Source organism: Neltuma alba, unplaced genomic scaffold (genome assembly GCF_004799145.2).
Source record: "Neltuma alba isolate B1F8T4 unplaced genomic scaffold, ASM479914v2 tig00010441_pilon, whole genome shotgun sequence".
Classification (NCBI taxonomy): domain Eukaryota; kingdom Viridiplantae; phylum Streptophyta; class Magnoliopsida; order Fabales; family Fabaceae; genus Neltuma; species Neltuma alba.
The window spans coordinates 57,670-85,035 of NW_021635335.1; the positions used below are offsets into that span (position 1 = coordinate 57,670).

At 34.9% G+C, this 27,366-nt stretch overlaps 1 protein-coding gene across 1 annotated transcript; it reads left to right on the plus strand.

Annotated features, from left to right (window-relative positions):
* Positions 1 to 5,214: 5,214 nt before the first annotated feature.
* LOC114756624 (uncharacterized) lies at positions 5,215 to 24,067 on the plus strand. The gene is made up of 2 exons (XM_028945568.1): positions 5,215 to 5,736; positions 23,909 to 24,067. The coding sequence occupies exons 1-2, from the start codon at positions 5,215 to 5,217 to the stop codon at positions 24,065 to 24,067; spliced, it is 681 nt and encodes a 226-aa protein (XP_028801401.1).
* The last annotated feature ends 3,299 nt before the right edge of the window (positions 24,068 to 27,366 follow it).

Genomic DNA, 27,366 nt, shown 5'->3' on the forward strand with positions numbered 1-27,366 from the left:
AATAATACATGGTGATGTTTTGGTTGATTGATCTTGTTACTGTGATTTCATTGAAATCTCATCCCCCATATGTACCCTACCATTTTAGGGGCTGAATCACAAAAAGGGAAGTTGCAAATTCAAAGGTAATTGTGGTGGTGAACCATAAGGAAACAATTATATTTTGGTTTTGTAAATCTATAATGATGGGATGCTATATGTCATATCCAGTAATATGGTAATTAGGAATAAGGATATTCCTAAACATTTAAGGGCCAAAAAGAATAAGAAGAAATAGAAGATTTATGGTGGAAAATAATTATTATGATTTTCCAAGTCAATTATGTAAAGTTTGAGTAATTAAGAAAAATTGGTCAAAAATAATTATGAAAACATATTTCCAGGTCTCAGAAAATTAAGAAAAAATAAGAACAATGTTCCTTGAGAATTATATGAGGTTATATAATTGGTTTTATGACCAAATTACCCTTGAAAAGGTTATAAAGGAATTTAAGGGTGATTTAGGCTAATTTGAGGCCTTTTATTTGGAAAATTCCAAATAAATATTTAGAAGGAAAATAAAATTCCAAGAAAATTTCTATGATGTCCTAAGGAATTATAAGAGATTATGGGATTAAAAGGTGACCCTCAGATATCCAAGAATTTTTCTAATTATTTAGAGAAGTGAAAAAATCAATAATGAGAAGGAAAATAGTTTTCCTTTTTATTCAATTAATGGAAAATTGAGTTTGAGCTAAAGAGGGCATCTTGGGAAGAAAAAAATGAGAAGAATAAATTATGGATCTGATAGAAAATAATTATAGAGACTAGAGTGCTGTAATTATATAAAAGAAATTAAACTCGGAGTAAAAGTGCACCGATAAAGTGAAGACTAGAGTCTTGCACTTTACTTGGCTCACAAGTTGCCACTTGTCAAGCCATCAATAGAGAGGATTTAAAGTTGCCAAGTGTCAAGCCTTGATTAGAGGAGGAATTCTTAGGTACTCTGGGAGTACCAACTAATCTAAACACAACCCAATAGAAACATTCCAGCTCATAATTTTAATCACATGTTAGCTTACTCATTTTTATTAATTTTTCGTTTTAAAAAGTAAAATTGCCTTAGGAATGTTGATTTCCGCTACTGCCCTCTTTCTCTCTCTTTCTCAAACTGTCCTTCCTCCCATCTCCTCCCTTTTTTTACAGATATCGCTAGTGGAGATTTCAAAACTGAGGAGAGCAAGGAAGAAGGGTTGGGAAATGATCAAGTTCGAGTTTGATTTGTCTAGGAAGATTCAAAATCTGCAGCTGGGAAACTTTGGCTACTGTCTTCGATAACCATCTGGATGGGAAAAGAGCATAGACCATTAGCGATGGAGAGTAAAATCTTCTTCATGTCGGCTTGAACTCGCCCTCGTCGACGGTGCCGTTGCCGTGGACGACAAACTTCTTGAAGATGGAGTTGTAGAGATGAGACTAAAGAAGTTTTAACTTGGGGAACCGAGACTATCATTCCTCTCATATTACTACTACCCTACTCATATACTATTTCTCCTTACCATGCTTGAGAACCTGTTCTATTTCTTAAAGAATGGAAGGATATGGGTTTTGCTCAATGCCATATCTTGCCTTGCATTACTAAAGAATGAACATGGAAGCAAGAAAAAAAAATCTATCAATGGGTTCAAATGTGTAACGTTTTCGTCGTCGCTGGTGGAGAATTGCCGGCGGCGGCGTGGTATGATGAGAAAATGAGAGGAGGAAGGGAGAGTTTAAGAAGGAATGAAGGGAAAGGGATTAGAGAGAAAGGGGTAGTAATGGAAACCAAGTTAGTTCTTTTTTTTAAAACAAGAAATAATGGAAATGAAGAGGATGACATGTAGATTAAAATTATATGAGCTGGCTCATTTCTAATGGGTAGAGTTTAAATTACCTAGTACTCTCGGAGTACCTAAGAATTCCTCTGATTAGAGAGGATCTTGACTTTTGAGATTAATTTCCTTTGGCATTAAGATAATTAAGAGAGAGGTTTTAAGACTAAATAGGGAGGTGACACATGGCATAGCAATTAATTGTGGTAGTTGGGTGGTTGAGATATTTGTTTGAGCTTTTAATGAGCTCTTCCTCCCCTAAATTCAGATGTGAGGTTTGGCCAAGAAGGAAAATGAGAGAGCAAGAGTGATCTTTGAGTGAGTTCAAAGAGAAAGCAAGCAACTTAGATCAAGAAAGCTTGGAGTTAAGGTTAGTAGTTGATATTATGTTGTTCCTTGCTTGATTCTCTTGATTTTGATGGTTGAAAGATTTCATTCTTGCCTCTTGTTGGTGCTGGCCGAATTGGTTAATGTTAGGGGAGCGAAGTTTTGAAGTTAAATATAGCTAGAACACTATGATTTCAGATAGTTTCAAGTGGTTCCAAGTAGTTATATGTTGTTTTGAAAAGCTTTTCTTGGTTGAATCTTGAGGAGTAGGGTTCGGCCACTTCAGGAACTATGAGTGAGGATGAGATTTTCAAAGTTTGGATGCTTCCATGATGTTCAAAACGGGGAATGGTATAGGATAAACATGAAGAACAAGTGTTGGAAGCATTAAAATCAAAGTTGTGATTTGTGGAAAAACCTATACCCCTATTCAATAAACTTGGTTATTGAGGAAGGAATTTTCTTTTCTTAAATCCAAGCCCATATTTGGATTCTACATTAAAAATCATGTAGGAATGGGTTAAGAGAGAATTTTTAGGGTTAAGGAAACAAACTCTAAAAATTCAAAGAATAAAGATGGAAGCTTTAAGGGGTTTAGGAGTTACTTGGGCTATGTTGTTAATTTTTATGTGAAATGGTTGGTAATCTTGCTGCCCTTTTGTGATTTATCATGTTAGGGTTCATTAATTGTGAAGAAGAAGAAGAAGGTCAAAGAATCAAAGAGCATTAGATTAAGATAATGGGATTTAATTAACCATTAATGTTAACTTTGCATTGTTATTTATGGCATGAATGCTTGCTATTATATGTTTGAACTATGATGTTTGTGATATGTTGCTCCTTGCATTTGTTGCCATGGCCTTGCATGTTGAGGTTGCCTATTTATAAGAAGATTAGTTCTTCTATGATAGCTAATGTGAAATGCTTTATAATGATGCATGTTGATGTTTTGGTTGATTGATCTTGCTATTAGGATTTCATTGAAATCTCATCCCCCATATGTAACCTAACATTTTAGGGGCTGAATCATCAAAAGGGAGGCTGCAAATCCAAGGATAAATATGGTGATGAACCATGAGGAAACAATTACATTATGGTTATGTATAAGTATGAATGTTGGTGCTATAATCCCTAAGTAGGACGCCAAATTAGAGCCACATTTTTATTAAGTTCCTGAACGAATTTCTACACAAAATTTGGTAATTTTGAAGTTCATATCATGAGCTTCAAATCAATGGGCAGCACGTTAAAATTAGCCAACTATACAATTTTTAGTGATTTTTCAAAGTTAAGGTTCAAAATCTGGAAAAAGATTTTTACTAAAAGGATAGAGGTGGTTTTCACAAAAACCTGACACTTTCTGAAATGGAAGTGTTCATAAGATTATTTTTTCCTGAAATAGCATTCAAAGGGCTTTCTACAAAAATTTTGAACTATTCCATTTTGAGTTTTCTAGATTAAGTTATGATTTTTCGAAGTTGGACCAGAAAACTAGATTTTACCAAATGAATAGTAAAAATCCAAAAAGTAGCGTCCTCAACGTCCTAAATGAGATTTTTGAGCCCAAGACCATCCAATGTGGTCTAAAATGCCTCAAAATAAATTCTAAACCATACTAGAAGTAAGGTGTAACATTTTTAGTATCAGAGCGAAGGTTCTGGCATAGGATAGAACGTTCTACTTAGATAATATGTCAGTTGAAGGAAAATGTGACTATTCATTCATTGGATAGTTTTGGTCCCTATGATATAGGAAAGGAGTAGAATGACTTGTTGTGGCTACAATAGTGACTCAGAGGGTTCAATTAACTAGAGGAGACAAGGAGAACGTTTCCCTCAATGGTTTGATGAGGACGAGGACTACATCCTTATAGTAGACTTCTACTATTATACCTTATAGGAGAGTAACCCTCCGCCCAACATAGCCACAATTGCTTCTAATGACCCTCAGAGGATTGAGGTCATTGAAATATCTAATGATAACGGAGCTGGACTTAATGAAGTGAAACTACTTCTAATCATGAAAGAATTCCACACCATAGAGGACTTAGCTAGGGATTTTAGGGAGAGAGGCTGGTACCTTAAGCTCGATGAGAACCAGTATGCCCACTTGTACCTGAGATATCTGGAGGATATCTAAAAGCTCTACTATTATGTGACTAGGGAAGATGCTACCCTAGAGATGATGGACTGGACATTAGCATTACTTAAAGTACTCCCTAGGACTCGGCTTTGGAAAAATGGTGTGAGAGACATTTGTAATCACATGGATAGTACTAGCTTTAATGACCTCATAGATGCCCTCAATATCTCTATAAGGAATATCTTTTCTTGAAGTTAAGATATGAAAGACTAGATCCTAACAATGACAGACATGCTCCCCATTCACACCCTTATGGCAGAATGAGTTTTGTCACCTGGATTAGTTATTGGGATCTAATGTTGAGGATTGGATCCAGAGCCTTGAGGACTTCGCTATTTCCCATTTTGTGTAGTCAGTTGAACCTTCGTAGTACTGATGTAGGACTTGTTTTGGTACAACTAACCATAATAGGTTAGTCTAGCATATTGATTGCTACGTATGTTTTCAAGATGGCTATGTATGTTTGAACTATATTGCTATGACTGGTGATTAATGCTTGAATGATGCATGATAAATGCATATGTTGTTAAATGAAATCCAAGTATGTTGCTTATTTGTTGTTTCTTTGTTACGCTATTCGTTTAGTGAGAGCGATGGTTAGAACTCAACGAAACCCTTCGCCAGAGAGACCCTCAGGACATGACACAAGGGTCCCTCTCGATCTATTACAGTTAATTCTGGATCGCTTAGAACGGCAGCAGAAGACCACCAAGGAATTGAGGGCGGCACAAGCTTGCTAGGAACAAGAAAGAGACGCCGCCATAGCTATAACGGTAGCAACGGCAGTGGCTAACCTCAATAGGAGGCAGCTAGAAGAAGAAATTTTCGCAGCTCAAGCATCAGAACTGTTTCCTAGACCAGCAATACCGACAGTTGACCCTGATAGCATCCAGTAATGGATGACCCATTTTTGCAAGCACAATCCGCGATTGACGTCCAAGCAGCAGAAGACTGGATTAACCGCTTAGAAAAGATTTTCAAAGTTTTGGACTGTCTGACTAAGTGGAGAGCCCAAATGGCGATCTACAAGGTAGAAAAGGACGCCGACGATTGGTGGAAGAACACCGAACTCATTCTTAATGTTTGGAACATGAAAGTGACATGGGAAGTATTCCTGGAGCAGTTTTACGAGAAGTACTTCCCGAGGTCAATCAGGGACAAAAAGGAAACGGAATTCTTAACCGTGAACCAGAAGGATAGCGAGCCATTTGACGAGTATTTAGTTAAGTTTATCTGTCTCTCTTACTACTCCAGTTATATGTGTTACTGGGATGATGAGAAGTGGATGACTGAGAAAATGATCAGAGGACTGAGGCAGTCCTTAAGGGAGATGATTGCTCCTAAGCAGTTTGAGTATTTCAACAATGCAGTTAAGGCCTGTCGAATTACAGAGAACAACTTGAACCATCATTTGATAGTTAAGTCTACTCCCAAGTCGAAGAAGGGAGATCAGGGTGGCACCTCTTCTAATGCGAACAGGAAGAGGAAGAGGTCATAGGACAATCGAAAGAGTAAGAAAGGAGGTAAGCCCCCAAATGGCAAGGAATGCCCAACCTGCGGTTAGAATCACGGTGACAGACCGTGCATGGCTGGGCGAAACAATTGCTATACTTATGGCAAGCCCGGACACTTCTCAAGAGAATGCCCACAGAATACAGGGAAGGCAAGGCCGCGTACCCAAGGATGAGTATTTGCCATCACAGGGGAAGAAACCTGGAAGTCACCGGAAATGATCTAAGGTCCGATCATTATTAACAACTCCCCAGTGATTGCAATGTTTAATTTGGGTGCTAGTCATTTTCTTGTCTTGTATATTTGCTCTAAAAGACCTGGCTTGATTATGAATACGTTGCCATATAACATGCATGTGTCCACCCTAATACACTATGGGGTAGTAGATCTGATATGTATGCCTCCTATGAAATTGATGTGGTAATTGGATTGAATTAGTTGTCGTCCCATAATGGCAAGGATAAAACCCTGATCCTACCCCTAAGAGAAATAGAGTTAAATCTGGAAGTCAAGTTAAACTTCGTAACGGAAGCCCAGACGGGCAATGGTACGATGAATGAAGCTAAGTAAGACTAGCAGACGTTAAGAGAAAAGTATGTTTTGTTATGATGAGCCAAGGGAATTGGTGGTGATGAGCGAATACAGAAGTGATTACCAGAGAAGGTGGTTACTCTCATCATTACAAACAAAGATCCTGTCACGATGAACAAACACAATAACTCTCAGATGTTGAGGTGGTATCTCAACGAGACATAATGACTCTCAGAGGTCGTAGGAAGTAAGATTAGTAAAGGTCAGAAAGAGAGAGGCAGCCACTATTTAGGGTTATCAGATTCCCTCTCAAGAGGAAGAGTAATGATGAGGAGTTGAACAAGATAGTTATGGGTTGAATCTATACACCACTAAGAAGATGTAGTAGCCACCTAAGCTGGATAAACTCTTACAGCCTCGTTAGGGCTGGCGTACCATGATAGAGTAGCTACCTCAAGTCCGGGAATAGACAAATAGGAACTTGGGGATAGTGAAGTCAAGATGGATAGCCCTAGTGAAATTTCTTAAGAATTAATAAGAAGGAAAAGAGACAGATAGCTGTGTAGTGAACTAGCTTAAGAGGTTGGCATGTTCCCATTGATGTTAAGAGATACTTAGTCACTTGGGGTTTAGGTTGAGAGGCACCTTTTGTTAAAGGATAAGGTCTTGGCTAGGAGTCTTCTTAGAGAAAGTGGGAATTGGTCCTCCGAGTCAGAATTGATGTTGTTCTTGATGGAGCAAGATACCCTATCCGAGCGGGAAAGGGAAGCAGCCGAGGCAAGGCAAGCAAAGTGACTTCACCCAATGGAAGCATGACTAGCTAAGAACAAAGCTAGGCTTCGATGTACCTGAGCTTAGCAAAGTACTAGAGCAAGTAGAAAGAAGAAGAACCTTATAAGTCCTCTCCCTATGACTTCCAGAATCAACTGCGAACAGAAAGAGAGGCTCCGTCTTGTAGGGATAAGATGTCCGGATGGCATGCTACGGACATAGCAACCAGTAAGAGCTTGCACTCCTTACATTAAAGACCAGGCATTATGCATATTAGAGTATGCTCATACTAAAAAGTAAAGTAGAAGATAGAGCAGTTGCATAAGTCCTCTCTCTGTACAGTTCTAAAATAGTAAGAGACGGTAAGAGCAGCTGGAAGAGTAAGAGAACTCCTAAGACAGATTGGCTTAGGCGCCTAAAGAGACAAATAGTTGGCCTGGGGAATTGATATGAGGCCTAAGAGAATGGTATTAGTTTTGGAATAGTTTTGGGAAATTATCAGTTAGGTGACCAATTGAGTGGAGGTGACTTACTTAGTCCTATGGTCTAAAGTCTCTTAGAGATCTGGTACCTCTTTGGGAAGATGAAAACTAGGGATAAGTTAAAGATATGGAAACCTCCTTCAGTTGTAAACTAGTACTGAGAGAGTACCTATGACCTCCTTCCAGATAACCTTATCATTAATTAGGCTAAGCTTAATTTCTTTCCGATTAACATATGAAAGCCAAAGTTAGAAGAATTAGAGCAGTAAGACCTGAACAAGAGGTATTCAAGCTTGCTCCAGAAATGGGAAAAACCCTTTGTGATACAGAGATAGACTAAGTATTGACGGGCAGATCCTTAAGATGAGGCTAGAGTCAAGAAGGAACTAAGACAGTAGAGTACTAGGGTTAAGCCTATTAGAATCAGCGCCTCAAATTCCCATCAGCACTGTTCAGTTAAGCGCGCTCGACCAAGAGTAGCCCAAACAAGGTGACCCTGAGAAGTAATGTAAGAGGGTGCAAAAGCCAGAAATGTTAGCCATTTTGGTAAGAATGCACTAAGTCCAGCGAAAGTAGAAGATAAAGTTAATAAAGCTATTAAGCTACTTAGTGTCCCAAGCAGTATTGTTTCGAATTGAGACTTGAGACTTACTCAAGGTTTTAGAGGTCCTTACTGAAAGAAATGGACACTACTCCTAGACTTAGTACAGCCCACCATCCATAGATGGATGGACAGGCAAAGAGAACGATACAGATGTTAGGAGATATGCTATAAGAATATGTGCTTGATTCGGCGGTAATTAGGATACATATTTACCGTTAACTAAATTTGCTTAAAATGATAGTTTTCATTCAAGTATCCAAATGGCGCCATACGAAACACTCTACGGGAGGAAGTGTATATCTCCATTGTGCCAACAGAGGTCGATGAAAGAAGTATGTATGGTCCTGATAAAGTGAATCAGACTTCCCAGCAAATTAAAGCTACTCAGTAAAGACTCCTAATGGTTCAAAGTAGACAAAAGAGCTACGCAAATACTAGAAGGAGACCATTAGAGTTGAGATTGAGGACCATGTTTTCCCTTAAAGTGTCACCAATGACAGAAGTTGGTCGATCCATAAAGATTAAGAAATTGAGTCCGAAATATGTTGGACCATTTCAAATTTTGTCCAAGGTTAGACCAGTAGCTTATAAGTGGCCCTTCTCCTAAATTTGAGTCAAATTCATGATATCTTCTATGTCTCCCAATTGAAGTATAATCCAGACCCGACACATGTCATAAGATATGATGACATTGTGCTCTGAGACAATCTGTCTTTTAAGATAGACCAGAGTGAATCATTGATCAAAAGGTCAAACAGCTGAGGAATAAGACAATTTTGCAGGTCAAAGTAGTCTGGGAAGAAGCTATATAGGAGACGGAGACTGAAATGAAGGGAAAGTGTCCCGAGCGTTTCCATTAAGATACGCTTTAAATTTTAAGGATGAAATTTATTTTGGGGGGAGAAATGTCACATCTAGTAATATGGCAATCAGAAATAAGGATATTCCTAAACATTTAAGGGCCAAAAAAGATAAGGAGAAATAGAAGATTTATGGTGGAAAATAATTATTATGATTTTCCAAGTCAATTATGTAAAGTTTGACTAATTAAGGAAAATTGGTAAAAATAATTATGAAAAAATATTTCCAAGTCTTAGAAAATTAAGAAAAAATAAGGACAATGTTCCTTGAGAATTATATGAGGTTATATAATTGGTTTTATGACCAAATTACCCTTGAAAAAGTTATAAAGGAATTTAAGGATGATTTAGGCTAATTTGAGGCCTTTTATTTAGAAAATTCCAAATAAGTATTTGGAAGGAGAATAAAATTCTAAAAAAATTCCTATGATATTCTAAGGAATTATAAGAGATTATGGGATTAAAAGGTAACCCTCAGATATCTAAAATTTTTCCTAATTATTTGGAGAAGTGGAAAAATCAATATGAGAAGGAAAATAGTTTTCCTTTTTATTCAATTAATGAAAAATTAAGTTTGAGCTAAAGAGGGCATTTTGGGAAGAGAAAAATGAGAAGAACAAATTATGGATCTGATAGAAAATAATTACAGAGACTAGAGTATTGTAATTATACAAAAGAAATTAAACTCGGAGTAAAAGTGCACCGGTAAAGTGAAGACTAGAGTCTTGCACTTTACTTGGCTCACAAGTTACCACTTGTAGAGCCACCAATGGAGAGGATTTAAAGTTGCTAAGTGTCAAGTCTTGATTAGAGAGGATCTTGACTTTTGAGATTAATTTCATTTGGTACTAAGATAATTAAGAGAGAGGTTTCAAGACTAAATAGGGAGGTGACACATGGCATAGCAATTAATTGTGGTAGTTGGGTAGTTGAGATATTTGTTTGAGCTTTTAATGAGCTCTTCCTCCCCTAAATTCAGATATGAGGTTCGACCAAGAAGGAAAATGAGAGAGCAAGAGTGATCTTTGAGTGAGTTCAAGGAGAAAGCAAGCAACTTGGATCAAGAAAGCTTGGAGTTAAGGTTAATAGTTGATATTATGTTGTTCCTTACTTGATTCTCTTGAGTTTGCTGGTTGAAAAATTTCATTCTTGCCTCTTGTTGTTTTGACAAGTTTTTCTAGGTTGAATCTTGAGGATTAGGGTTCAGCCACTTCAAGAACTATGAGCTAGGATGAGATTTTCAAAGTTTGGATGCTTCCATGATGCTCAAAACGGGGAATGGTATAGGATAAACCTAAAGAACAAGTGTTGGAAGCATTAAAATCAAAGTTGTGATTTTTGGAAAAACCTATACCCCTATTCGGCCAACTTGGTTCTTAAGGAAGGAATTTTCTTTGCTTAAATCCAAGCCTATATTTGGATTCTACATGAAAAATCATGTAGGAATAGGTCAAGAGAGAATTTTTAGGGTTAAGGAAACAAATTCTAAAAATTCAAAGAACAAAGATGGAAGCTTTGAGGGGTTTAGGAGTTACTTGGGCTATGTTGTTAATTTTTATGTGAAATGGTTGGTAATCTTGCAGCCATTTTGTGATTTATCATGTTAGGGTTCGTTAATTATGGAAAAGGGGAAGAAGGTCAAAGAATCAAAGAGCACTGGATTAAGGTAGTGGGATTTAATTAGCCAGTAATGTTAACTTTGCATTGTTATTGATGGCATGAATGCTTGCTATTATATGGTTGAGCTAAGATATTTGTAATACGGTTGCTCCTTGCATTTGTTGCCATGGCCTTGCATGTTGAGGTTGCCTATTTATAAGAAGATTAGTTCTCCTATGATAGCTAATGTGAAATGCTTTATAATGATGCATGTTGATGTTTTGGTTGATTGATCTTGCTACTGGGATTTCATTGAAATCTCATCCCCCATATGTAACCTAACATTTTAGGAGCTGAATTATCAAAAGGGAGGCTGCAAATCCAAGGATAAATATGGTGATGAACCATGAGGAAACGATTACATTATGGTTATGTATAAGTATGAATGTTGGTGCTGTAATCCCTAAGGAGGATGCCAAATTAGAGCCACATTTTTATTAAGTTCCTGAACAAATTTCTTCACATAATTTGGTATGTTTAAAGTTCACATCATGAGCTTCAAAGCAATAGGCAACACGTTAAAAATATTTTTGGTGATTTTTCAAAGTTAAGGTTCAAAATTTGAAAAAAGATTTTTACCAAAAGGACAGAGGTGGTTTTCACATAACCCTGATACTTTCTCAAATGGAAGTGGTTCATAAGATTATTTTTCCTTGAAAGAGCATTCAAAGAGCTTTCTACAGAATTTTGAACTACTCCATTTCGAGTTTTCTAGATTAAGTTATGATTTTTCGGAGTCGGACCAGAAACTGAATTTTTACCAAATGAATAGTAAAAATCTAAAAAGTAGCATCCTCAACGTCCTAAATGAGATTTTTGAGCCAAGACCATCCAATGTGGTCTAAAATGCCTCAGAATAAATTCTAAACCGTGCTAGAAGTAAGGTGTAACACTGTAACCCTAAGTAGGACGCTAACTTGGAGCTATATTTTGATTATGTTCCTGAATGAATTTCTTGATGACATTTGGTATGCTTAAAGTTCACATCATGAGCTTCAATTTGATAGGAAGTACGTTAAAAATGGCCAACTGTGTGATTTTTGGTGATTTTTCAAAGTTAAGGTTCAAAATCTAAAAAAAGGGTTTTTACCAAATGATAGAGTTGACTTTCACAACAATCTGGGACTTTCTCATAAGGAATTAATTTCCAAGATTATTTTTTCTTGAAGGAGCATTCAAAGAGCTTTCCACAAAATTTTGAACCACTTTGTTTTGATTTTTCTAGATTAAGTTATGATTTTCCGAAGTTGGGCTAGAAATCTGGAACATACAAAATGAACAATAAAAATCCGAAAAGTAGCGTCCTCAACGTCCTAAATGAGATATTTGAGCCCAAGACCATCCAATGTAGTCTAAAATGGTTCCAAATAAACTCTAAGTCATTCTAGTAGTAAGGTGTAATAGGCCAACATCATTTCAAGGGAAGGAATGTGTTTTTGTTAAATCTGATTTGATATTTGGATTCTACATGAAAAATTATGTAGTAATAGACCAAGAGATTGATGGAAACAAAGGAAATAATTATGTCAAAAATCAAGAAAAAAAGGATTTAATTGAATTCAAGGTTGAACATTAATGTTTATGCTTGGATTATTGATAATTTGGAATGTGTCTATGCATAAATTGATAGGCATTGTGCAAGAGAATAAGGAGGAACCCAAAGGAATCAAAGAGGCTGAAAATCTTTGACTAAAAAGAGGTAGCATGGAATTCACAATTTTTATTGTTAACTTGCCTGGTTACATAATATGATTACTTGAATATATGCTATGTTGTATTTGAGATTATTTGATGAAAATGACATGTTAGTTTATTGCATTGTATGCCTTGGCAACATGCATTAACATGTTATTTATGAGTGGATTGTGATGATATTTGCATGGCATAGAATATTTATGAATCTATTTGTGACCTACCTTGCATGTTTGACATTATTAATGTAATTTCTTGCTACTGAAATTTCTATGAAATCTCATTCCTTTATGTTCAAATATTCACCAACTAGGAGTTAGATCAAGGAAGGAGAAAGGAAAGGAAATCACCTTGGAAGATGATTGAATTTAATGCCCTTGAAATTATATTTTGGGATTAATTAGTGAGTTCTGGATACCAGTGAGTATTTTTTTTCTAAAGATGATGTTAAGAACTTTAAGTAGAACTTAGAACCATCTTATTTTGATTTTTTCAAAATTAGTTATGAATTTTCAAAGTTTGGCCTTTACAAGGGTTACTAAGAATAGTAACATGAATTTAAGAAAACTTAAGGTCCAAATTTTTCCAACTTAAGGCCACAAGAAATGATCCAAAATAGTTCCAATTGAGTTAAAATGAGGTTTAAAAGTAAGGTGTGACAGGAGGTGCAAGAATTAATTTTACAATATTTATTACTAAAATCTTATCGGTAAAGCCCTATTTCGGAGAAAATTTAAAATAAATAGTTAGAGGTTGAGATAAATTTTGAAAATTTTCAGGGAGCTTACCTATATTAAAAAGGAGTTTTTGATAGAGTGAAATGAATTTTTGGAGGTCCAAAACTGTTTTTGAAAATAGTAACTAAAATAGTGAGCTTTGGTTAGAAATTGATAATTGTGATTGGGCCACACTTCTTTCTTTTTAAATCAGATTTGGGCTTCATATTGGGCTAAGAGGGCCAAGAAATTTTGTTCAAGTCATGGCCCAACAATTAAAGAGGATTAAGCCCAATTCAAGCTCAAAAACCAAAGGAAAAATCAAGAAGGACACTTGTTTTGATCTGAAAATTTGAGGCATTTGATGAAAAATCAAGATTTTGGCGCCATAATGAAGAGGGAGAGGGTCAGATTTTTTGCTCTATAAATGCCCCCTAGATAGACACTAAATTCAGCCAAAATTGGAAAATAGTGGGGAAATTTTGTCCAAGTGAATTCTCAACTCCAAATAGCACCTAACACCCTCCAAATTCAATGAAAATTATCAAGTTTCAAGCTAGGATCCATTAAGGTATGTCTAAACTTATTTTTTATTAGATTGAAGGGTGGTTTTGATTGAAATTTCATGACAAACTCTAAGGTGCCATGCTGTGGAATTTTGGCCTGATTGAGGAAGCATTAGGAAAGGATATAAACCATGAATATGAACTTGGAATTACATGTCTAATTGATGTTTGGATTGGGTTTTGGAAGAAAATCAAAGTTAGGGTTTATATAGACCCTATTCGGCCACTATGGTTTCTTGAAGTTAGGGATTGTTTCAATGTGATTTGATGATTCCAATAATTTTAAAAGGTGCTTTTGCGTAGGGAAAAATCAAGGAAAAGTATTTAAAATCATTGGAATCAAAAATAAAAATTTTGAAATTCAATACTAACCCATTCGGCCAAGTCAAGATGAAAGGGAGTGAATGTGATTTTGTTAAATCTGATTTGATATTTGGATTTTACATGAAAAATTACATAGGAATGGCCCAAGAGATTGATTGAAACAAATAGGAAGTAATTATGTCAAAAATCAAGGAAAAAAAGGGGGTTTAATTGAGTTTATTATCAAGCATTAGTGTTTATGCTTAGATTATTGGTAATTTGGAAAATGTTTGTGCTTGGAATGATAGGCACTTTGCAAGAAATCAAGGAAGAGCATAATATTGCCAAAGAGGCTGAATTGATTAAGCAATCAAAAGGTGGCATTGAACTTATAATTTGATTGCTTTCTTGCTTGTTTAAATTTGTTTATGTGGTTTGATTCATGTTGCCATGATGTGATTGAGCAAATTATATGATTATGCATGGAATGCTATATTAAACATGCCTTGGCAATATGTATGGAAGAATGGTATAATGGCTTGTATGATTGCTCTCTTTCCATGGCAATTAATTTGTACATGAAAAGATGCATGAACATGTTATTTGTCACACCTTACTATCGGATCCATTTAGGGTTTAATTAAAACTATTTTAGACCACATTGGATGGTCTTGGGCTCAAAAATCTATGAAAAACACTAATTTTCGGATTTTTACTGTTCATCGGGGTAAAAATCCAGTTTTCTGGCCCAACTTCAAAAATTCATAACTTAATCTAGAAAAATCAAAATGGAGTGGTTCAAAATTCTAATTAAATTTCTTTAAGTTCTCTTTCAAGGAAAAATAATCTTATGATCCAATTCCTTAGGAAAAAGCATCAGGTTTTTCTGAAATTCACCTTTGTCTATTTGGCAAAAATCCTTTCCCAGATTTTGAACCTTAATTTTGAAAAATCATTAAAAATTGTATACGTGACCATTTTTAACGTGCTGCCTATCAATTTGAAGATCAGGACGTCAATTCTAAGCATACTAAATTTCGTGCAGGAATTCATTCGATAACTAAATAAAACGTGGCTCTAAACTGACGTCCTGCTTAGGGATTACAGCACCAACCATTGATATTTATACATAACCAAATGTCCACGAATTTTATGGCAAAACACCATACTTTAGCCTCCAATCTATAGCTTGCTCATAGTAGTTTCAGGCCCTAAAATGTTAGATTATACTTGGGGGATAAGATTTTAAGAAATCCCAGTAGCAAGATCAATCAACCAAAACATTAACATGCATCAATTACAAGCATTCCAACCATTTGCTATTAATAGGGAACTACTTTACCTCATACAAGTAGCACTCTAATATGAAATAGCCAAGGCACATAAAGCAAGGAGTATAGCTACACAATCATCATCATCATCATCATTTAGTTCAACCACATAATAACACATGAAATTGCATAGCAATCAATGCAACATTCAACATTAAGGTCAATTAAATCTTACTACCTTAATCCAATGCTCTTTGATTTTCTTGTTCTTCCTTCTTGCTTCCACAAATTCCAAACCCTAACATGGCAATCCACAAAAAGGGCAACAACAATCATCAACCATTCCTCATAAAAGCCAATAACATAACTCAAATAACTCCTAAACCCTTTAAAGCTTTCATCTTTGTTCTTGAGTTTTTAGAGTTGGTTTCCTTAAATCTTAAAAATTTCCTCTTGACTCCTTCCTACATAATTTTTCATGTAGATTCCAAATATCTACTTAGATTTAACAAAATAAAATCCCTTCTTTCAGCTTCAGCTTGGCCGAACCATTAGGGTTCAAAATCCAAAAATTGCAACTTTGATTCTATGGCTTCCAACACTTGTTCTTTAGGTTTACCCTAAACCATTTTTCATTTTGAACACAATGGAAGCCTCAAAACTTTGAAAAACATATCCTAGGGTTCATATCTAGCTTTGGTCAAAAATAACACTCAAGGAAATAACCATGAAAAATGCTTCAAAACTAACTATAATCACTTGCAAACACTAGAATCTAACTTGTGTTGTTGTGTCTTAGCAAGTGTGAGGAACGAAACTCCCTTCCCCTTTTATTATTCAGTTTGGCCAACCATTAGAGAGAGAGGGGACAGATTTTTCAACCATAAAAGAATAGGAAACAAGGCAAGAACACATCTAGAACTAAGAACTCACCTTGAATCCTTGATTGAATGACCAAAGTTGATGCCTTTCTCTTGGTTTTCCTTCAAAGCTCTTCCTTTTTCCTCTCTAACTCTCCTTGGCCAAAACTTGGATCAGATTAAGGGGAGGAGAAGCTCATTCAATGCACACAAAATATCCCATCTACCAACATTAATGAGAAGCCAAGTGTCAAGTGCCTACTTAGTCTTGCATTTTTCCTTTTAATTAACTTAATGACAATTGAAATTAATTTCAAAAGTCAAGATCCTCTCCATTGATAGCTTGACACTTGGAAAGCTCTAATTACCATCCATCAAAGGCTTGACAAGTGGCAACTTATAGGCCAAGTAAAGTGCAAGACTTAGCTTCTTGCTTTATCGGTGCACTTTTACTCCGGGTTTAACTTCTTTTCTATAATTACAGTACTCTGGCCTCGGTAATTATTTTCTATTAGATCCATAAATTATTCTCCTCATTTTTATCTTCCCAAATTTCCCTCTTTGTCTCAAATTTAATTTCCCAATAATTAAATAAAAAGAAAAAACTAATTTCCTTTCCTTTAGTGATTTTTCCACTTCTTAGGGGAATTGGAAAAAATCCTGGATACTTGAGGGTCTTCTTTTAATTTCATAATCTCTTATAATTCCTTGGGATATCATAGAAATTTTCTTGGGATTTTATCCTCCTTAAAAATATTTATTTGGAATTTTCCAAATAAAGGACCTTAAACTAGCTTAAATCGCCCTTAAATTTTTTTGTAATTTCTCTAAGGGTAATTTGGTCATAAAACCAATTTTATAATCCCATATAATTCTCAAGGAACATTTTCCTTATTTTTCCTTAATTTTCCAAGACTTGGCAATATTTTTCCATAATTATTTTTGACCAATTTTCCTTAATTAGTCAAATTTCCATAAATGGGCTTGGAAAATTATAATAATCATTTTCCACCAAAATTCTTCTATTTCTCCTTGTCACTTTTGATCCTTAATTATTTAGGAATATTCCTTATTCCTAATTATCATATTACCGAATGTGACATTATTCACATGATACCATAGCACATTTTTACATAGCATGATTGCATGATAATTATGGTTCATTGCTATTGAGATTTCCATGAAATCTCATTCTTTTATGTTCAAATATTCATCAATTAGGGTTAGATCAAGCAAAGACAAAGGGAAGGAGATCATTTTGGGAGAGAATTGACTGTTATGCCTCTTTGAAACAATGTTTGTAACTCTTATGAATTATTGTAATTATGATGGATGTTTGTATTAATGATAAAAAAATGATACGTATGTGAATATTCGATCAAGGAATCATGTCTTAATATGGCCTAAGTGACTAGAATGGTTATATGGATTGAAAGGGAAAGAATAACCAAGAATGGTAATTTAGGAGGATAAAAGTTGACTTTTTGAACGTGAAGTTTGACCAATAAAATTTTGTGTAGTTTTTTCAGTCTTGAGCTGAAAGTTGGCAAGATTATAGATCTTATTCTTAGCTTTAAAAAAAGTGGTACTTTATTAAATTTGGAGTTTTGTACAAAAAGTTATGCCCTTCCAAAGTTGGACATAAATCCTGAAAAATTGAAAAATGACTATATGAACAGTACCATTTTGCACGAAATCTGGGATTAATTGGTGAATTCTGAATGCTAATGAGTATTTTTCTCTTAACGATGGCACTAAGAGCTTTAAGTAGAATTTAGAACCACGTCATTTTGATTTTTCTAAAATTAGTTATGAATTTTCAAAGTTTGGCCTTTATTAGGGTTATAATGAATAGTAACATGAATTTATGAAATCTTAAAGTTCAAAATTTTCCAACTTAAGGCCATAAGAAATGGTTCTAAATAGTTCCAATTGAGGTAAAATAAAGTCTAAAAGTAAGGTGTGATAACGGTTTAAGCGAATCATGAAATAAGCTTGTAGATTGAAAATTTATATTTTGTTCTCGGGTTACTATTTACTGTTTAAATTTCATATTACAAGTCCGTTTTCAAAAATTCATAACTAATTCTATGAAAATTGTACTGAGTTGGTTCAAAATGTACACATCCAACTAAAGCAAACTACCCATGCTTTTAAAGCTTGGAATGTGTACTATATGATCACTAAAATTCGTGATCAGATTCTATTACATCCCACCAAATTTAACCGTGGGAATGTGAATAATAAACTAGACAAGGGGTCAAATGGTAAAATAGACTCAGAGGTGAAACAACTTTTTAGTTGAGATCTAACTTGTTAGTAGCAATTTCACCCAAAAGGAGGGTGAATTGGGTGATATATAAAAATTTAACGTAATAAAATAAATGACCAAATAAAACAATGGAGATAAGTTTAGAAGGATTTCACTAAGGATGAACAGAAGAAGAATGACACAAGAGTTTATACTAGTTCGGTCACAACCACTTGACCTACATCCAGTCCTCAGAGTGCCTTTGAGTTTTTCACTAAATCGCCAAGATTGAACGGGCTCTTGGTGCCTCAGTACAACAATTGAGTCACTCTCAATCACTCTCCCTTACTACCTGTAAGGTTACAATCCTCTCAAGAGTCCACACTCTTGAGTCACTCACAGATTTGAGTAAACAGAATTTCAAACTCTCTCATAGAGTATATATGATAAACACTGAAGTTCAGAATGCAAAAACAGAGTAATAAATGTGAGGATTGATTTGCACAGATGGTAGCTCGGTTCATTCAATACTTCATTCAATGTTCTTTACACCATTTATAGTTGGAGACTTTTAGTTTTCCGTTAAACACAAGAGCTTGTAGCCGTTGGAGTATCGATTGCTTGTGTTCAGCAGTTATAACAATTGGTCATAATAAATGCTTCTGACAAAGTAGGTTGAACTTATAATATATCCGTTGTGCTTCATAATCTGTAAAAGTTTCTTGGTAAAAGTGTAAGTTTTCTTCTCAAGTAATTAGGAATGAATATCAGAAGAAATGATGATTCTTGGATTTAATGCAATAAATGAAAATCATAGAATCAACGATCAGACTATCATAAAGTAGAAAGAATCAACTGATCGAAGTCTTGATCGATAAGGTTGTCAATTAATCGAAAGGGAATCAGACTTAAAAGAAGTGAACATTTATCAAAGTCATTATGGATTAACTATTTATGGAACAAATGTTCGATAAATGATAAAGTATAGTCAACACGAAGATATATATGATAACCAGCCAAGAATCTTGCAAACTTAAGACATGTGCTTTTTCAGTTTTTATAAGAATATAAGATAATTTAAGAAGGCTGAGAAAGGCTTGAAGATAAGATATAAATATACTTCCTGAAAGACCATTTGTAAAGAACAGTTTAAAAGAAATATGTTTGCAATTTATGGAATAGCTGTTTGATAAATCATTTATCGAACAGATTATCGATAATTTAAGTAACTGTGTAAAGGTACTTTGAACTATGTTAATATGAAACGTTATCAATAAAAATTTGATCGAACAAGTTATCTCTAAAATAGTTCAAAAGGACTCAAATCCCAGAAAAACATGACATTGATCAATTAAGTGATCGATAATTAAATTATCAATTAAATGATCGATCATTGTCAGTGGAAACATGATTTTTAAAAGGAGACTTGATCGAATAGCTGATCGAACAACCAAAGAAGTTTTGTGAAGCAATGTTAGAACAACTTATCGATAAGTGGTTGATCGACGAGGTGATTGATAAACTATAAATTAGGGTTATTCACGGGACGGATCAAGACCGGGACAGGCCCGTCCCGGTTCCGTCCTGATAAACAGTAATGGGACAGAAAATCCATCCCGTGTCCCGGCCCATCCCGGGGTTGTCCCGGTCCCGATCGGGACGAGACGAATATGGGACGGGACCGGGACGTCCCGAAGTTTTTTTTTATATTTATTTTTTAAAATTGTTTTAATAAAACCTGATTTTTTTAATTATATTTTTTGGGTTTAAACCTTATAAAAACATCTTTTTTATTTTCTTTTTATTTGTTTGGGCACTCTTAAACAAAACCTCAAAATATTACATATAATAGTCATTAAAAACTCTAAACAAAAGCTTTTAACACAATAAAAACTTGCTAAAAATTCTAATCATCAATAATCTCAAATCATTAACAAATATAAAAACTATAAATAAATATATCCATAGTTCCATACAATAGTATCAAATCTTAAAAAAAAATATGAAAAAAATGATATTATATAAATAGGATAAAAAATTAAAAAAAAAGGAACCGGGACGGGACGACTCCTTTTTTGTCCCGTCCTGAAAAATTTTGGGACGGATCCGTCCCGTCCCAATAAGACCGGGACCGGAACGGGCCGACTGGGATGTGCCGGCCTTGAACACCCCTACTATAAATCATTTCAAACAGTAAGTGAGTCAAAGAGATTTACCAATTATCTAGGTCATTATTGATTACCTCTTAATCAATGAAGTGATCGATTAACCCTTTGTCAAAAGTGAAGAAGTTAACCTCTCTTAACTGACAGCTTATCGATTATTGAATTATCCATCAAGTGATCTATAACTTCCTGAAAGCCCTTATATTGAAACAGTTTTATAGATGATCGAACAAGTGATTTGACCAAGTTTTACTATATTAATTTATGTCTAATTGTATGTTTTTAGAGGAATTAATTGTTTTAAAATGCATGTTTTGATATGAATTGTAATAATTTATAACTATGAGTTTGATTTCTTATTAAGCACTTTGTAAGGGTAAAATTGTCAAATTGTGCATCATTTTAATCAATCGTCATCTACAAAATTGAATTGGATATTACATGTTAAACCTTACTATCGAATCAACTTAGGATTCACTTAGAATCATTTTAGATCACATTGGATGGCCTTGGGCTCATATTTATCCCAAAAACACTGATTTTCGGATTTTTATTGTTCATTGGGTAAAAATCCAGTTTTCTGGCCCAACTTCAAAAATTCATAACTTAATTTAGAAAAGTTGAAATGGAGTGGTTCAAAATTATATAAAAAGATATTTGAATGCTTTTTCAAGAAAAATTGTGAACCAATTCTATTTGAAAAAGTGTTAGGTTTTTGTGGAAGTCAGCTCTGTCCATTTGGCAAAAACCCTTTTTCAGGATTCTGAACCTTAACTTTGAAAAATCATTAAAAATAGTATAGTTGGCCATTTTTAACTTTCTGCCTATTGATTTGAAGCTCATGACGTGAACTTTAAGCATACCAAATTTTGTGAAGAAATTCGTTCGGGAAATTAATCAAAACATGGCTCTAATTTGGTGTCCTGCTTAGGGATTACAGCACTAACCATACATACTTATACATAACCAAATATAAATGTTTCCTCATGGTTCATCACCATATTTATCCTTGAATTGGAAGCCTCCCTTTTGATGATTTATTCCCTAAAATATTAGGTTACATATGGGGAATGAGATTTCAATGAAATCCCAGTAGTAAGACCAATCAACCAAAACATCAACATGCATCAATTACAAGCACTCCAACCTTTTGCTATTAATAGGGAACTACTTTACCTCATACATATAGTAACATGCAATAGTCAAGGTACATAAAGCAAGGAGTATAGCTACATAATCATCATCATCATCATCATCATTTAGCTCAACCACATAATAACACATGAAATTGCATAGCAATCAATGCAACACTCTACATTAAGGTTAATTAAATCTTACTACCTTATTCCAAATGCTCTTGATTCTTTGACCTTTTCTTGCTTCCACAAATGCCAAACCCTAACATGGCAATCCATAAAAAGGGCAGCAAGAATCATCAACCATTCCACATAAAAATCAACAACGTGACTCAAGGAGAACCTTTGTCCCTTAAAGCTTCCACCTTTGTTCTTTAAATTTTAGAGTTTGGTTTCCATAAACCCTGAAAATTCCTTCTTGACTCAATCCTACATGATTTTTCATGTAGATTCCAAATATCTACTTAGATTTAAGAAAATAAAACTCCCTCTTCCAGTTTCAGTTTGGCCGAACCACTATGGTTCATTTTCTAAAAATTACAACTTTAGCTCTAATGCTTCCAACCTTTGTTCTTTATATTTATCCTACACCATTTTCCATTTTGGAACACAATGGAAGCTTCAAAACTTTGAAAAAAAAATCCTAAGGTTCAGTTTTGGTCTTGGCCGAACAGTACCGTTTGAGAAGCATCAAAGAAATCTCTTCAAATCAACATCCAATCACTTGAAACCATCTTAAATCAGTGTTCTAACTATGTTTTGCAACAAAACTTCCCTCCCCTAACATTAACCAATTCGGCCAGCACCAAACAAAGAGAAAAACCAGAAATTTCAACCATTCAACTCTAAGAGAATCAAGCAAGGAATGACATAGAATCATCTACTAACCTTAACTCCAAGCTTACTTACCCAAAGTGGTTGATTTCTTCTTGTTTCCACTTCAAACTCTCTTTTTTCTCTCTTCTTTCTTCCTTGGCCAAATGGTGATCTGAAAATGAGGGGAGGAGTGTGTTGATCAAGGCCAAAAATATCTTACCAACTAACATTAATGAGATGCCATGTGTCACTTACCCATTTAATCTTGTAACCTCTCACTTAATTAACTTAATGCCAATTAAAATTAATTTCAAAAGTCAAGATCCTCTCCATTGGTGGCTTAACACTTGGCAACTTTAAATCCTCTCTATTGGTGGCTTGACAAGTGGCAACTTGTGAGCCAAGTAAAGTGCAAGACTCTAATCTACACTTTATCAGTGTACTTTTACTTCGGGTTTAACTTCTTTTCTATAATTACAGTACTCTAGCCTCTGTAATTATTTTTTGTCAAATCCATAAATTATTCTCCTCATTTTTCTCTTTCTAAAATGCCCTCTTTATCTCAAACTCAATTTTCCATTAACTAAATAAAAAGAAAAACTATTTTCCTTCTCATTATTGATTTTTCCACTTGTCCAAATAATTAGGAAAAATCTTGGATATTTGAGGGTCTCTTTTTAATCCCATAATTTCTTATAATTCCTTGGGATATCATAGGAATTTTCTTGGGATTTTATTCTCCTTCCTAATATTTATTTGGAATTTTCCAAATAAAAAGCCTTAAACTAGCTTAAATCACCCTTAAATTCCTTTGTAATTTCTCTAAGGGTAATTTGGTCATAAAACCAATTTTATAATCCCACATAACTCTCAAGGAACATTTTTCTTATTTTTCCTTACTTTTCCAAGACTTGGTAATATTTTTTCATAGTTATTTTTGACCAATTTTCCTTAATTAGTCAAACTTTTCATAATCGACTTGGAAAACTATAATAATTATTTTCCACCATAAATATTCTATTTCTCCTTATCCTTTTTGGCCCTTGAATATTTAAAAATATTCTTATTCCTAATTGCCATATTACTGGATGTGACATTACAAGTGCTTAATTTGATTTTCATGTCAAGGGTCAAGTGAAAAATATCTCTCCAAAGGACCTAAGTTTAAGGAAATTGCAGTTAAGGCCTAACAGATTGCAGGAATTCCAGGAAAGGGCCAACTAAATGCAGTTGTTCATTTTGATTGGTTGGTCACGACGAAAGGGAAGTTTAGTCGTGACGAAAAGGACGTTGACACAAAATCAGGTTTTAAACCTCAGATTGCGATTTTGGGAAGAGGAATGCATGAGCCAACTGCCATTCATAGTCTAGACACTCCCATTTTCGTCTCCTAGGGTTATTCAAGGGTTCTTGATGTTCCCCCACTGATTCCTACCCAATTCCACCTCATTCCATCAGTTTTCTACATCATTCATCATCCACCTTCATCTGCTTTGGCTGGTGTTGTGATTTCAGAGCTTGGAGGAGCTGTTTCTGAAATCATAAGAGGCTAGAACATTTTGCTTTGAGGAGTTTTGATGAAGACCTAAGCTTGGGACTTATTTGGGGAGTTTTACTTCATCTTTCCCATTACTTTAATAGCATTTCAGTTGTTCTTGGTTAGAATTTATGTGTTGTTGTTAAAGCTGAACTTCAATGATATGATCTTTTCATTTTGGATTAGATTCTGAGCATTTATGCCTTGGTATTTGTATTGTAATGAGAATTCTATATTTAATCTTGTGAATTTGATTGGTGTTCAATCGAAATTTGATTTTGATTAAGTGTGGTGCCTTGCTAGCATAATTGGTTATTGTGTTCAAGTTGTTATTACCATTGCATCAATCTCACCAAGTGTGCATTTGTGAGGGTGGTTACTTTTGTTGTGAATCTTTGGGTCAAAGGTTTCTTTAGCACACTAATTTCCCTAAGTTTGGAAGGTTTTCTAAACTAGCTAAGTTTGGTTTTCAAGTAAACTCCAACCATAATTTGAAGTGATGAAGGCTTAATCAATTCTCCAAGGAGCATTCTTATCAATTAAGTTTACAAACTATCCATTTGATTGCTTTCTTTCATTACTATTTTAATTCATTTCAAAAAGACCAAAAAGACTTCATCTTATTTACATCTAGATTTCATTGCAACTCAATTTAGTTTTATAACCCCCCAATTTTATCCTTTTCATATGGTTTTGTCACTTAAATTACATAGGAACATTTCAGGCTTCTCAAAGTAAACACGACTCGGATTGTGCCACTGTTGTGCATTCCTATCCTGAACTAAATTGTTTTAAGAGCCCATAACGACTAAGGCTTCATCAACAGGTGATCGATAAACCTATTTATCTAGCAAGTTATCTAACAAAGTGAATTATTTAACACGTGATCGATAAAACTTAACAGTTTTTGAACTCAAAACGTATAATCAATTATCTTACACATATTCGATTAACCAATGATCAAACACTTGATCGATTAATATAACAATTATGTAGAGAAACTTAATTACTCTTTTTATTATCATCAAAACCTTAAATCTAACATTGTCCCCTTTTTTGATGATGAAAAAACATGAGACAAAAAACATGACTTAATTCACAGAAAAATTAATTAATTATTAGAATAGATTTCGCAGAATAGAATCAGGAACTAAAAAACTGAACTAATAAACTTGGAAACTAAATAACTAGTAAATAACTAATATTTATTCATGAAAGAAGTTAATATTTAAGCAACAAAATAGAAGTTAAACAACAAAATAGAAAAACAATACAGAAATTAAAACTAATCTAAGTCAGAATTCTTCTCCCCTTTCTTATCAACATCAGATGGGAAAGAGGAAGAACTAGGAAGAAAGGGGGTGGTAAAAGGAATAGGAAGAGGAGGCAGTTGAGGAATGGGAGAGAGAGCTTGAGAGATAGGTGGGAGTGGTTCAGGTTGAGGTTGAGGCTGAGGATCTGAGATGATGGCAAGAGAGGTAGAGGAAGGAAGAATGGGTGAGTCAGAAGGGGAAGTGGAGAAAATGGTGATTGGAGTTGGATCTGAGGTGGGTGTTGGTTCAGTGAATGGGGTAAGGTTGTATGAGAAAACAGGTCCTCACAAGTGAATGAGGTTTTAGGTGCAGAAAAGTTGGTAGAGAGTAAGGTAACCAGGCTCCTGAGCTCCTTAAGTTCCCTGTCTACTGCGTTAAATCTTAGGGAGACTTCATTTTCTAATACTGCCATAGCCTGTTAACAAAGATCCAAAACAGTGTACAGTCCTTCAAATTTCTTATCAGAAATTTCTCTATATTCCTTGGCAGTGGCATATGGTCTTTTCTCAAACCCCTGAAGCTCACTTTGAAATAGTCCTTGGATGGTGTTTCCATAAAGGAAGGTACAGATGTTTGAGTAGGGTCTGCAGAGGACTGGGCTTCATCTTGACCTCTTAAGACACTAGCAGCTGGCTGTTTCTCTTTCCCTTTATCTGCCTTCTTTTGTGCTGGGTAGAAGGGTATTGGAATCCTCATCTTATTTAATTGAGTGATTCCAAAGATGGGTATTTGCTCTTTGGTTTCTCCAGGCTCCAGATGTACAATGTTATGCACCTGGAGAAAGTATGAAGCCAGTTGGGGATAAGGAATAGGGGTAGACTTGGATTTAAAGAATGTAAAATTCTTCACCTCACTATAAATTAACCCACCAGTATTGATCTTCTCCGCACTTATAATCCTTGCCAGTAGGATATAATTATCTTGAATTAGATGAGAGAAGCTCCTAGACTTATTCACCATACTTCTGGAGTAAATATAGTAGATTATTCTATAATAATCGCACATTTAACTCAGTGGAAAGCTTAGTTCTCTAGGGTATGCATAACTCTGTATTAGGATCTTGTAAGCCTTCACTGCATTCATATCAAGCCCTTTGACATGATCTTGAGTTCCTAGAAGCTCATTTATTTTAGCTGGGTCCAAAGTGATGGTTTTGCCTCTAAGTTTAGTAGATATGCAGCTCCTTACCATATTGCCCTCTTCATCATATTCTTCTATTACCTCCATGTTGCAGTAGAATCTCCTGGCTACTTCAGGACAGTAATACTCTCTGATGCTTAACCAATTAGAGTAGTATTCCATTAGGTCAGATAGATCCAATTGAGTTTTCTCATTGGTTTTCAAACTATTTAAGTCTACAGACACCACTGGGCAGAACTTTCTAGTGGCAAAATCTGTCTTATATATATTTATCCATATTGACATCCTTGTCCAGTTTTCCAATCATAAATTCTCTAAAAGATTAAGGAGGGTTACCCTGAGTAGGAGTTTGACGAGATACCCCTTCACTGGCCCTCTATTTCTTCTGTCTCGGCTGCTTGGGTACCCAAATTTTCAAAGCCATGTCCACAGCTTTTTGAACTGATACTTCTTCATTAGACTCAGTTTCTGATTCTTCAGAAACCGCAGGAAGCTTGGATTTAGACTAAGTTTGCCTTTTACTCAGTATTAGCTGAGACGAGCTCTGTGTGTCTCTTTCTCTGATCTTGAGTATCCCACTTCTCTATGGTTTTTCTTGCCTAACCTTCAGTCTATACTTTGTCTTAGTAGTCGAAGGTGTAGTCTCTTTGCATTGGACTTGTTTTTCAGAACTTTCTTCTCAACTAGAACCTGGTTGTTTGACTCTGGCCATTTTCGGTGTAGTATGGAATTGCACAGAAATGTTCAGGTTATTTTTTAGCAAGAAAGGAATTGAGTGATCGAAAAAAGTGTTAGAAAAGTGATTTTAGAAGGAATTTAAAGAGAAATTTTAAAGGAATAGGAGTGATTTTGACCGTTGCTA

Bases quoted from the DNA above. Each gene is read 5' to 3' on its own strand.
- LOC114756624 (XM_028945568.1), top strand. From the start codon at position 5,215: ATGGATGACCCATTTTTGCAAGCACAATCCGCGATTGACGTCCAAGCA. The intron at 5,737-23,908 runs GTTAAGTCTACT...TTCGTCTCCTAG, and splicing joins ACTTGAACCATCATTTGATA to GGTTATTCAAGGGTTCTTGA.